Source organism: Theropithecus gelada, chromosome 4, assembly GCF_003255815.1.
Source record: "Theropithecus gelada isolate Dixy chromosome 4, Tgel_1.0, whole genome shotgun sequence".
Classification (NCBI taxonomy): Eukaryota; Metazoa; Chordata; class Mammalia; order Primates; family Cercopithecidae; genus Theropithecus; species Theropithecus gelada.
This window is the reverse complement of record NC_037671.1, coordinates 27,506,389-27,518,761: the sequence shown is the minus strand read 5'-3', so window position 1 is coordinate 27,518,761 and position 12,373 is coordinate 27,506,389. Positions and strand designations below refer to the sequence as shown.

Sequence of the window (12,373 nt, the reverse complement as noted above, 5' to 3'; positions counted from 1 at the left end):
CCAGTTCCAGCTGATCACCATAAAAGCTTTCCCAGCACTTGTGGCTTGGGAGATGGAGGAAGCAGGACAGCCTGATAAATGTATAGAAAGGATGCATGAGAGATCCACCCTTGTAAGGTGAGGTGGTCCAATATGTTGACTGTCTGCACAGGTGAGCCTTTTTATAGAAAGCAAAAAATATCTGGAGACAACTTAGCTTGCATTTCTACACAAATTTCATGTTAAAATGAAATCCAGAAAAAACCTCGGTCAGAAGATGTAGTGCTTCTGGCCTAAGGCTTTTCAGATTTCAGTTTATCCTCCCACCCCCACCCCTCAGGAGTACAGAGTTTGTTTGCTGTTCTGGTGAAGCTAAACAGTAGTTGAACAGTTGACTTCTTTGGAAAACGATATTATTTTGAAATGAGGCTTGGTTTCCCGGGTCAGTGACCTGCTTAGAGAGAAGCGGTGGGTCTGCGCCTGGATTTCGGAGTCACGGTGCTGCCGCAGCTCTGAGCATTCCCACGTCATTAGAGGAGCCGGTGAGGAATGAGAGCATGTCTGCTTTCAGGTTGTGGCCCGGCCTGCTGATGATCGTGCTGGCTTCTCTCTGCCATAGAGGTTCATCGTGTGGCCTTTCAACGCACGTAGAAATCGGTAAGTACTGGCGTGTCGTTATGTTACTGAGAGGACAGTACATCTGTCAAAGACATTAAGGAAGAGATTGAAAATCCAGCTCGTGGATTGATACGGTTTCCCCTGGGCACTGAGCTGAGTGGCCTGAGAGCTGGGAGGAGAAGCCCGTGATTGCAATCATCCAGGGATAGGGATTGGCAGCACGGGTTCAGTTAAGGGGAAAATAAGAAAGACAGCTGATGCCCCGTTGGTCATGGGGCCCCTGCGTGTTTCTCTGGGTGGGGAAATAGAGGCTCAGTAAATGAGAGGTTGCAATGTGGCAGCAGAACTGACAGAATGGGAGAGGAACAAGATGGGTGGAATATGGCAGGAGTGAGAAATGTACTTTTGTTGTTTTACATGTGCAAGGACAGGCATTTCCTACTGTATGTAAAGAGCCATGTGTGGCCATAGGAGTGGCTGTAAAAGTGTTTGGCTTCAGGAGTCAAATTGCTGTAAAAGTGTTTGGCTTCAGGAAGGTCAAGAAAGTGAGGGAGTTTGGTCATCCACATTCACGGTGCCAGTAAGATGGCAGGAGTTGGGGAGGAGAAGGGGACAGCAAGCCAGTGCCACCGACCTTAGGGGCAAGGGCAGAGTCATCCTGGATATAGGGAGATGGTACCACAAAGAGTTATTTAAAATTTTTATTTTTCTAGCTTTATTGATGCATAATTGACAAAAATGGTATAAATTTAAGATACACAACATGATGTGTTGATGTATGTATGCCTTGTGAAATGATTAGCACAATCAAGCTAATTAACACATGCGCCCCCCCATATAGCTACCATGTTTTTTGCATATGGACTGAGAACACTTAAGATCTTTCTTAGCAAAAGGATTTGGTTCTTGTGTGAAGTGTATTTGTAACATGTTTTAACACATGGAAAATGTGAGTCAATTTGTAATAGAATTAGCTATCATAACATTCTACAGCAATTTTCAGATTAATTTCTGATATACCTGATGTTCTGAGTTTTCTCTTTTTTTTTTTTTTTTTTTTTTTGAGACAGAGTCTCGCTCTGTCCCCCAGGCTGGACTGCAGTGGCGTGATCTCGGCTCACTGCAAGCTCCTCCTCCTGAGTTCACGCCATTCTTCTGCCTCAGTCTCCCAAGTAGCTGGAACTATAGGCGCCCACCACCACGCCTGGCTAATTTTTTTGTATTGTTTTAGTAGAGATGGGATTTCAGGATGTTAGCCAGGATGGTCTCAATCTCCTGACCTTGTGATCCGCCTGCCTTGGCCTACCAAAGTGCTGGGATTACAGGCGTGAGCCATCACGCCTGGCCTGAGTTTTCTTTAATTTAGATAAAAATTATAACAGAATTTTATAGTTATACCACCTCCAGATGTTTCAAAGAAAAATAAGATTATAGGAAAAAAAATGAAAATTTGTCAGTGCAAAACAGACATATATACTGAGCTATGATGGGCAAGAACCTGTTGTCACAGAATTTGACTATCTGAAGGGACACTAGAAGTCACTGAGTCCAGTTCTTTTCTTTTACAGATGAAGAAACTGATACTAGACAGTTTTACAGCTAACTTTTTAGTGGCCTGGCCTAGAATTACATGTCCTGACAGCTGGTCTGGCGTTCTTTCCGTTAAAAATGTATTGCTAGAAGGGAGCCGGGTAACAATGGGAAAGAGAACCAGACTTAGGTTCTAATTCCAGCCATCCAGTGAAGTAGATGTGTGACTCTGAGCAATTCACTTTACCTACCTCTCAATTCTATAAAATAAGGGGGTTGAACTTCTTGAAGAATTCTAAAATGTCTTCCAGTTCTATGTTCTGTGAAGTTGAAATTGCTAAAACTACAGAATGAGCTGATGAGGAACAAATATAAATGGAAATATTCAATTTTTTAATCCTTAGAGTTTAAAACTGTACAAGACAGATTGCATCTGAAATTTTAATAAAACCAGATAATTGCTTGCCTTTCTTCGATGAGTACCAAAGGTCCTAATTGATATTTAAAGAATAATATTTATGTGAACATAATTGAAGGCATCTCCTGAAATAGAATCTGCATGGATTCTGAGAATTTTTTTACACAGAAGAAGACCAAAACTCCATCATTTATTTACTAATAAATTAGATGATGTTATAAATGTTTTGGTTCACTTTTTCATTTCTTATGAAGGGCCTGAGTGGAAGGTCAGCATTGTGTGAGTGAGTTAATTAGAAATGACTTCATTCAGCGTAAATCACTGGAATCCTATACACAGGTTATTTGGATTTGTGGGTTGTGACTTTTATGATATTAATGCTTATAATATAGTAGTGGCTATAGTTTTTTGTAGTATGAATTTTTGAAATTGGAGGTGATTCACAACAGAAATACGGTATCGCCTTTGAATGTCACTTCACAGGGAATGTGAGTCCTCTTATTGGTTCTTGAGAGGTTCAGGCTGTGGGTGGGTGTGGGGTGGAGCTGGTAGTTTCCTGAGATTATTTTGTCTTTCTGGTCCAATGATGAGAAACTTTTGAGGATCATTGGCTCAGTCCATGGGTTAGGTGTTATATTGTATTTTGTACTTAGGTTTGTTTACTTCAGTACTGAAGCAAAGTATGATGATGACGGTTTCTTTTTTTTTTTGGAGACAGAGTCTCGCTCTGTTGCCCAGGCTAGAGTGCAGTGACGTGGTCTTGACTCACTGCAACGTCTGCCTCCTGGGTTCAAGTGATTCCCCTGCCTCAGCCTCCCAAGTAGCTGGGATTACAGGCACGCACCACCAGGCCTGGCTAATTTTTTGTATTTTTAGTAGAAACGGGTTTCTCCGTGTTGATCAGGCTGGTCTCAAACTCCTGACCTCAGGTGATCTGCCCACCTTGGCCTCCCAAAGTGCTGGGATTATAGGTGTCAGCCACCATGCCTGGCCTGACAGTTTCTTTTTCTTGAGCTCCTTACCAAGTGTCAGCCACTGTGCTTGTCACTTAGCATTTATTATTTCAACCAACCTGTACGGTGGGTATTTTTTAAACTCAGTTTTCCGTAGGAGGGAACTGAGGTCTAGAGAGGTTGAATAGCACTAAAGCTCATAGAACCATTTAATAGTTAAGCAGAAACTTTAAATCACCATCTAAACTTGCTTTGTACTATAACAATAGAAATATTGCACAAATCTATACCTAATGAAAATTGCCAGCGAGTGCAAACTCATTTCATTTCCTGCATCCTTGACAGTTACAACCACAAAATTGTATATTTTTCTTTTAAAATCATCTCGCCTAAGTTATGTTTTCAGTAATAGTTGAACTTAATTGATTTATGTATTTATTTCTCTCAGGACACAGAGCTCTGGAGTTTCTTCATCTTCACAATGGGCATGTTAACTACAAAGAGGTAGAAATCTTGATTTTTTCTTTCCTTCTTTGTGCATTAGTTTTCTTCTATAGGTGCCAAACAAAGATCCTAACAGATATTTAAACAGTAATTTTAAGACTTATTTTGGCTGGCCGTGGTGGCTCACGCCTGTAATCCCAGCACTTTGGGCACCGAGGCAGGCAGATCACCTGAGGTCAGGAGTTCGAGACCACCCTGACCAACATGGAGAAACCCCATCTCTACTAAAAATACAAAATTAGCCAGGTGTGGTGGTGCATGCCTGTAATCCCAGCTATTCAGGAGGCTGAGGCAGGAGAATCACTTGAACCCGGGAGGTGGAGGTTGTGGTACAGTCCACTGCACTCCAGCCTGGGCAACAAGAGTAAAACTCCGTCTCAAAACAAAAAAAAAAGACTCATTTTTTATTTCTTTATGTTATAATGTTGTATATTATGTTATTAATGTTATAAGACATTAATATTATGGTTAAAAGGTATATGTCTCTTCTAAGTGCTACTTGAACATTTTATATGTATCTTATATATATCACACTTAAAATTTAAAGATTTTAATAATCATAATTTGAAAAAATACTTGAGAAATTTTTTAAATAGTACATTTTTAAAAGTTGCTAATTTTGTCTGTATCATTCCAATATTAGTATATGTGCTGCTGATAAGAGCACATCTTTTTTGTTTTTATTATAGAGATGGGGGTCTCACTATGTTGCCCAAGCTGGTCTTGAAATCCTGGGCTCATGCAATCCTCCCACCTTGGCCTCCCAAAGCACTGGGATTATAGGCATGAGCCACTATGCCTGGCCCATCTTTTTTGTTTTTATTTTAAAAAGTCATACTTGAGGGAGATCATTGATTTTCCACTTCTTGTTACTGTGTGTTACGCACAAATTGCATCACCAGGAGAAGGAAGTGTTTATTAAGAAATATGCCCTGAGATTCTCCGTCCAACTCCTACTATATTCTATATCCTGGTAGGACTAGCTGATGACTCACCTTTACCCATCTTCAAATGAACACATTCTGATCGTATGCACTGTTTGTTCTATGGCTAAGTAATACTTTGGGACAAAGATGTAATTCTTTCATACCTACATTCGATAAGTGGTTAGCATTCCCTTCTGACATCAGAATTGGGTCATTTGATAACATTAAGTCTTGATAGTCCATTTGGGAAGCAGGATGGTAAGATAACTGAAATTTGTTGTATCCTCAAAATATTTTTAGTCATAAGATTCAGCTTCCTCCCTTGCCAACTTAACAGGCCGAATGAGGAAAAACAGCATTTATATCTGATAGTCATCTTCACTGACCTTGATGGCGAGTAGGCAGGAAAGAGGAGTGGAAATGAGAATCCGCCTAATTCATCACATGAACAGTCAATCCAGAGTGTGTGCAGAGTGATTTCTAGTAGAGGTTTTCTACCAGGTATTCTAGTAGAGGTATTATTAATTTAAAACATGTTAAATGAACACAGACGCTCCCTTTCAGGATGCATTCTAATCCGAATACTAACATCATCCTCAGAAATAGGCCAGGCATGATGGTTTACACCTGTGATCCCAGCACTTTGGGAGGCCAAGGCGGGTCGATCACTTGAGGTCAAGAGTTTGAGACCAACCTGGCCAAAGTGATGAAACCCCATCTTCCCTAAAAATATAAAAATTAGCTGGCCATGGTAGCAGACACCTATAGTCTAGTCCCAGCTACTTGGGAGGCTGAGGCAGGGAATGATTTGAACCTGGAAGGTGGAGGCTGAAGTGAGCTAAAATAACACCACTGCACTCCAGCCTAGGCGACAGAGCAAGCCTCCATCTCAAAACAAAACAAAACAAAAACAAAAACAAAACAAAACAAAACAAAACAAAAACAGCCCCTGAATGCATTGATTTTTTTGAAGAGTTTTTTTTGTGTGTGTGTGTCTCTATCTCCTTCAGTTCTGCTCTGATCTTAGTTATTTCTTGTCTTCTGCTAGCTTTTGAATTTGTTTGCTCTTGCTTCTCTAGTTCTTTTCATTGTGATGTTAGGGTGTCGATTTTAGATGTTTCCTGCTTTCTCTTGTGGGCCCTTAGTGCTATAAATTTCCCTCCACACACTGCTTTAAATGGGTCCCAGAGATTCTGGTATGTTGTGCCTTTGTTCTCATTGGTTTTAAAGAACATTTTTATTTCTGCCTATATTTCACTATTTACCCAGTAGTCATTCAGGAGCAGGTTTTTCAGTTTCCAGGTAGTGTGGTTTTGAGTGAGTTTCTTAATCCTGAGTTCTAATTTAATTGCACTGTGGTCCAAGTGACTGTTATGATTTCCGTTCTTTTGCATTTTCTGGGGAGTGTTTTACTTCCAATTATGTGGTCAGTTTTAGAATAAGTGTGATGTGGTGCTGAGAAGAATGTATACTCTGTTGATTTGGGATGGAGAGTTCTATAGATGTCTATTAGATCCGCTTGGTCCAGAGCTGAGTTCAAGTCCTGGATATCCTTGTTAATTTTCTGTCTGGTTGATCTGTCTAATATTGACAGTGGGGTGTTAAAGTCTCCCACTATTATTGTGTGGGAGTCTAAGTCTCTTTGTAGGTCTCTAAGAACTTGCTTTATGAATTGGGTGCTTCTGTACTGGGTGCATGTATATTTAGGATAGTTAGCTCTCCTTGTTGCATTGATCCCTTTACCATTATGTAATGCCCTTCTTTGTCTCTTTTGATCTTTGTTGGTTTAAAGTCTGTTTTATCAGAAACCAGGATTGCAACTCCCACCTTTTTTTTTTTTTTTTTGCTTTTTACTTGCTTGGTAAATATTCCTCCATCCCTTTATTTTCAGCCTGTGTGTGTCTTTGCGTGTGAGATAGGTCTCCTGAATACAGCGCACTGATGGGTCTTGATTCTTTATCCAGTTTGCCAGTCTGTGTCTTTTAATTGGGGCATTTAGCCCATTTACATTTAAGGTTAATATTGTTATGTGTGAATTTGATCCTGTCGTTATGATGCTAGCTGGTTATTTTGCCAGTTCGTTGATGCAGTTTCTTTATGGTGTCAATGGTCTTTACAATTTGGTATGTTTTTGCGGTGGCTGGTACCGGTTCTTCCTTTCCATGTTTAGTGCTTCCTTCAGGAGCTCTTGTAAGGCAGGCCTGGTGGTGACAGAATCTCTCAGCATTTGCTTGTGTATAAAGGATTTTATTTCTCCTTCGCTTATGAAACTTAGTCTGGCTGGATATGAAATTCTGGGTTGAAAATTCTTTAAGAATGTTGAATATTGGCCCCCACTCTCTTCTGGCTTGTAGGGTCTCTGCAGAGAGATCTGCTGTTAGTTTGATCGGCTTCCCTTTGTGGGTAACCTGACCTTTCTCTCTGGCTGCCCTTAACATTTTTTCCTTCATTTCAACCTTGGTGAATCTGACGATTATGTGTCTTGGGGTTGCTCTTCTTGAGGAGTATCTTTGTGGTGTTCTCTGTGTTTCCTGAATTTGAATGTTGGCCTGTCTTGCTAGGTTGGGGAAGTTCTGGATGATATCCTGCAGAGTGTTTTCCAACTTGGATCCATTCTCCCCATCACTTTCAGGTACACCAGTGAAACGTAGATTTGGTCTTTTCACATAGTCCCATATTTCTTGGAGGCTTTGCTTGTTCCTTTTCATTCTTTTTACTCTAATCTTGTCTTCTTGATTTATTTCATTAAGTTGATCTTCAATCTCTGATATCCTTTCTTGTGCTTGATGGATTCAGCTATCGATATTTGTGTATGCTTCACGAAGTTCTCATGCTGTTTTTCATCTCCATCAGGTCATTTATGTTCTTCTCTAAATTGCTTATTCTAGTTAACAATTCCTCTAACCTTTTTTCAAGGTTCTTAGCTTCCTTGCATTGGGTTAGAACATGCTCCTTTAGCTCGGAGGAGTTTGTTATTACCCACCTTCTGAAACCTACTTCTGTCTGTTTATCAAACTCATTCTCCATCCAGTTTTGTTCCCTTGCTGGCAAGGAGTTGTGTTCCTTTGGAGAAGAGGCGTTCTGGTTTTTGGAATTTTCGGGCTTTTTGCGCTGGTTTCTCCCCATCTTTGTGGATTTATCTACCTTTGGTCTTTGACGTCGGTGATCTCGGATGGTGTCTCTCTTAACAGTCAGGCCCCTCTGCTGCAGGTCTGCTGGAGGTCCACTCCAGACCCTGTTTGCGTTGGTATCACCAGTGGAGGCTACAGAACAGCAAAGATTGCTGCCTGTTCTTTCCTCGGGAAGCTTCGTCCCAGAGGGGCACCTGCCAGATGTCAGCCAGAGCTCTCCTGTATGAGGTTTCTGTTGGCCCCTACTGGGAGGTGTCTTCCAGTCAGGATACACGGGGGTCAGGATCCCACTAGAGGAGACAGTCTGACCCTTAGCAGAGCTTGAACGCTGTGCTGGGAGGTCTGCTGCTCTCTTCAGAGCAGTCAGGCAGGAACGTTTAAGTCTGCTGAAGCTGTGCCCATAGCCACCCCTTCCCCCCAGGTGCTCTGTCTCCAGGGATATGGAGGTTTTATCTATAAGTCCCTGGCTGGGACTGCTGCCTTTTTTCAGAGATGCCCTGCCCAGAGAGTGGTCTTGCCCTGTTACCCAGGCTGGAGTGCAGTGGTACGAACTCGACTGACTGCAACTTCCACCTCCCAGGTTCAAGTGATCCTCCCACCTCAGCCTCCTGAGTAGCTGGGACCACAGGCGCACACCACCACACCCAGCTAATTTTTTGTATTTTTGTTAGAGACGAGGTTTCAGCTTGTTTCCCAGGCTGTTTCGAACTCCTAAGCTCGAGTGATCCGCCTGCCGCAGACTCCCAGAGTGCTGGGATTACAGATGTGAGCCAGAGACACTGCGCCCGGCCTTTATTCATTTTCATTTTTGTCAATTTGGTAGGTGGAAAATGGCTTTTGTTTTAGGTTTAATTGGCATTCTTTTTTTTTTTTTTTTTTTTTTTGAGACAGAATCTGGCTCTGTCACCCAGGCTAGAGTGCAGTGGCATGATCTCGACTCACTGTAACTTCCACCTCCCAGGTTCAAGCAATCCTCTCAACTCAGCCTCCCAAGTAACTGGGACTACAGACACACACCACCACACCAGGCTAATTTTTGTATTTTTTAATGCATCAATTTTTCTGTTACGGTTTCTACTTGTAAATTATGCTTAGAAAAATTATTCCCACTTCATGGTTATATAATTATTCACTTAAATTTTATCCTGTTAATTTTATGGCTTCATTTTTGACATTTAACCTTATAATTCATCTTGTATTTGTTTGGGTATAAAACTTGACAGGGATCCAGTGACTTGTCGTTGGAAATATTAATTTCAAGTCAGTGTCACCTAGGGCAGTGGTCCCCAAGTTTTTTGACACGAGGGACTGGTTTCATGGAAGACAACCTTTCTATGGATGGGGTGGGGGGTGGGGGGTAGATGGTTTCAGAATGAAACTATTTCACCTCAGATCATCAGGCATTAGATTATTCTAAGGAGCGTGCAACCTAGATCCCTAGCGTGTGCAGTTCCCAGTATGATTCACACTTCTCTGAGAATCTAATGCCACTGCTGCTGTGACAGGTGGTGGAGCTCAGGAGGCAATGCTTGCTTGCCCACTGCTCACCTCCTGCTGTGTGGCCCCATTCCTAACAGGTCACAGACTGGTACCAGTTCATGACCTGGGGGTTGGGGACCCCGATGTAGGGTAAACATGGATTTGCCCATGCAATGATGGTATACTCATTGTTACGGGGTTGTGACATCACCATTTGTTGACTACTCCATCCATTATTCATCTATTAGACATTAAGTTATATGTATGCTTGGCCAGGCGCGGTGGCTCACGCTTGTAATCCCAGCACTTTGGGAGGCCAAGGCGGGCAGATCACGAGGTCAGGAGATCCTTTTTTTTAGCCTTTTTTTTTTTTTAGTCTTCCCAAAACACAAAGGACATCATCATACACTAAAGCACAGGTAGCAGCTATAAACTGATATGTACGTATGTGCACATGTGTGTGTATTTTTCTCTTTTCACTGTGAATCATTGGAAATTTTATAAAAACCAGCTCTGGGCCAGGCATGGTGGCTCATGTCTGCAATCCCAGCACTTTGAGAGGCTGAGATGGGTGGATCCCTTGAGGTCAGGAGTTCGAGACCAGCCTGACCAACATGGCGAAACCCCATCTCCGCTAAAAATACAAAAATTAGCCAGGCGTAGTGATGCATGCCTATAATCCCAGCTACTCAGGAGGCTGAGGCAGGAGAATCGCTTGAACCTGGCAGGTTGCGGTGAGCCGAGATTGCGCCATTACACTCCAGCCTGGGTGACAAGAGCAAAAGTCCATCTCAAAAAAAAAAAAAAAAAAAAAGGCAACAAAAACAACAACTCTGGGTCAGTAAAACAATGTTAAGGCCTCAGGGAAATCCTGCTTTACTGCGTTGGCAGAGAAAATGAAAGAAAATGAAGTTTAAATAAGTGATTTCTGCTATTTCTTAATTAGCCTCTCTGTGTTTGGTAGGGAAGAATCTGAAGTTATATATTGTTGTGTGTTGTCTTGGATTATGTGTGAATTTCAATCATTTATTTACTTTATGCCTGCTTTCCTTCCTTCCTTTTTCCCTTTCATGCCATCTATACCCCCATAGTTCTAGCATCTCATCATGGGAAATTGGTGGGGCCTGCACTCCCCAGGCTGCTGACTGCTGCCCCCTAATCTCTGTATTTTCCTGCTCTGCAGCTGTTACTAGAACACCAGGATGCATATCAGGCTGGAACCGTGTTTCCTGATTGTTTTTACCCTAGCCTCTGCAAAGGAGGTAAGATGAAAGTTTACAGACTGAATGAAGTCACTTTTACTTGGTTAATAGGAATAGCTATGACTTTAAAAATATATATGTATGTGTACTATATATTTTTAATTGTACAGTGTATTTTCCATTATTGTTGAGAACAATTTGTTTCCCAATAATATTGTTGGTTAATGACTTAGTTTACATAGTTGCATTTTCCATTTAGCTAAAACTGACCTGGTTAAGCATAGAAATTCTGAAAACTTTATTTTTTGGTGAAAACCTAAGTGGCACGGCAGAAGACATTTTGCAAGAGATCAAAAGGTCTGAGTTTGTGTTTCTTCCATATTAGCATGTGACCTTAAAAAAGTCACTTATGCATAGAATCCCAATTTTCATGTCTTGGTGAAGATAATGCCTGCCCTGTCTCTTTACTGGCTTGTCCTTGGCATTAATGCACAATATTTTGTCAAGTGCTATGCAAATCTCAGACACTGTTATCTGTAAGAGTTAAAGAAAGAGGAAAGAAACATGAAAAGCAGCTTGACAGTCAAAGACAGATTTATTTTGGAGAAATAAACCTGAGAGGGGCTTCTGGCCGATTTCAGTCAGGAGCACTCTCTCTTACAGACTAAGAGTATTTATTGGTGAGAGAGCTTGGAATGTTTCTCTGTGGGGGAGAAGTTTATTGTAGGGTTGGAATGTCTCTAGTTGGAGGGGAGGTTATCTTGGGGCTGACATCTCTCCGTCTGAAGGGGAGGTTATCTTGGGGCTGGCACGTCTCTGGTTGGGAAGGGGTTTGGAATGTTTCTGATTGGAGATGTTATTTGTGGTTTATGGTTATGCTGACTCCACCCATTAGGCTGATGCCCTTTGGATTTATGCAATTTTTGGTCAAGGTGGACTTAAAATGGCAGTTGTTGTCCAAGATGGCAGTGCTCCTGCTCTGTCATTATCAGTAAACTAGTCTCATGGGTTGTATCAGTCAGACACCCAGCAGGACCCAGAAGTCATGTTCAAACTGAGTAATTGGAGAGGAGTTTAGTAAGGGTACCATTTTCAAAGATGTGGACAGGAGGTGAGGAATTACAAAAGATCGTTCAGGGGAGGGAGAGATTACTGGAACCGTGGAGAGAGAGAGAGCTGCATGAAGAGGACCACTTGATGAGAGCTGGACCTTCAGCTATGGGGCACAGCCAGCCCACTGTGACCCCACAGAAGGGGAGCTGGGAGAATACATACCCCAACTTCTGTGTTTTCTTTTTCTCTGATCTGTCAGTTCTCTTTATTGGCCAAACCCAACCCAACCAAAGCCAGAGGGCCACGAAGCCAGTTGAAGCAGGTGACCTCAGAGTCACCCTACAGGGTACAGAAGGATGGGGAGTGGGTCTGGAAGGACAAATGGAGGCCTCCAGCACACTGGGTCCTTGTATAAACTGCTTCTGAGGTCTTGGGGGTCATCTGCTATTATCCCATTCCTTTAATTCAGTGATGGTCTTTGGGACTGAAATGAACTATTTGGGGCTCCTCACTCCTGTAGTTAGAATCCCAGACAGCTAAGCTTTTGTGTTTCTCATAGTTATAAGTTTTGTTCTGTTTC

General features: G+C 42.0%; 1 protein-coding gene across 1 annotated transcript in view; it reads left to right on the top strand.

Annotated features, from left to right (window-relative positions):
- Positions 1–431: 431 nt before the first annotated feature.
- The window catches only part of GPLD1 (glycosylphosphatidylinositol specific phospholipase D1), a 62,813-nt gene continuing 50,871 nt past the window's right edge, over positions 432–12,373 (top strand). The window contains exons 1-3 of the mRNA XM_025381725.1: positions 432–636; positions 3,947–4,002; positions 10,722–10,800. Coding sequence (XP_025237510.1) covers positions 537–636; positions 3,947–4,002; positions 10,722–10,800 — 235 coding nt within the window. The 5' untranslated portion in view covers positions 432–536. The remainder of the gene's footprint in view (positions 637–3,946; positions 4,003–10,721; positions 10,801–12,373) is intronic.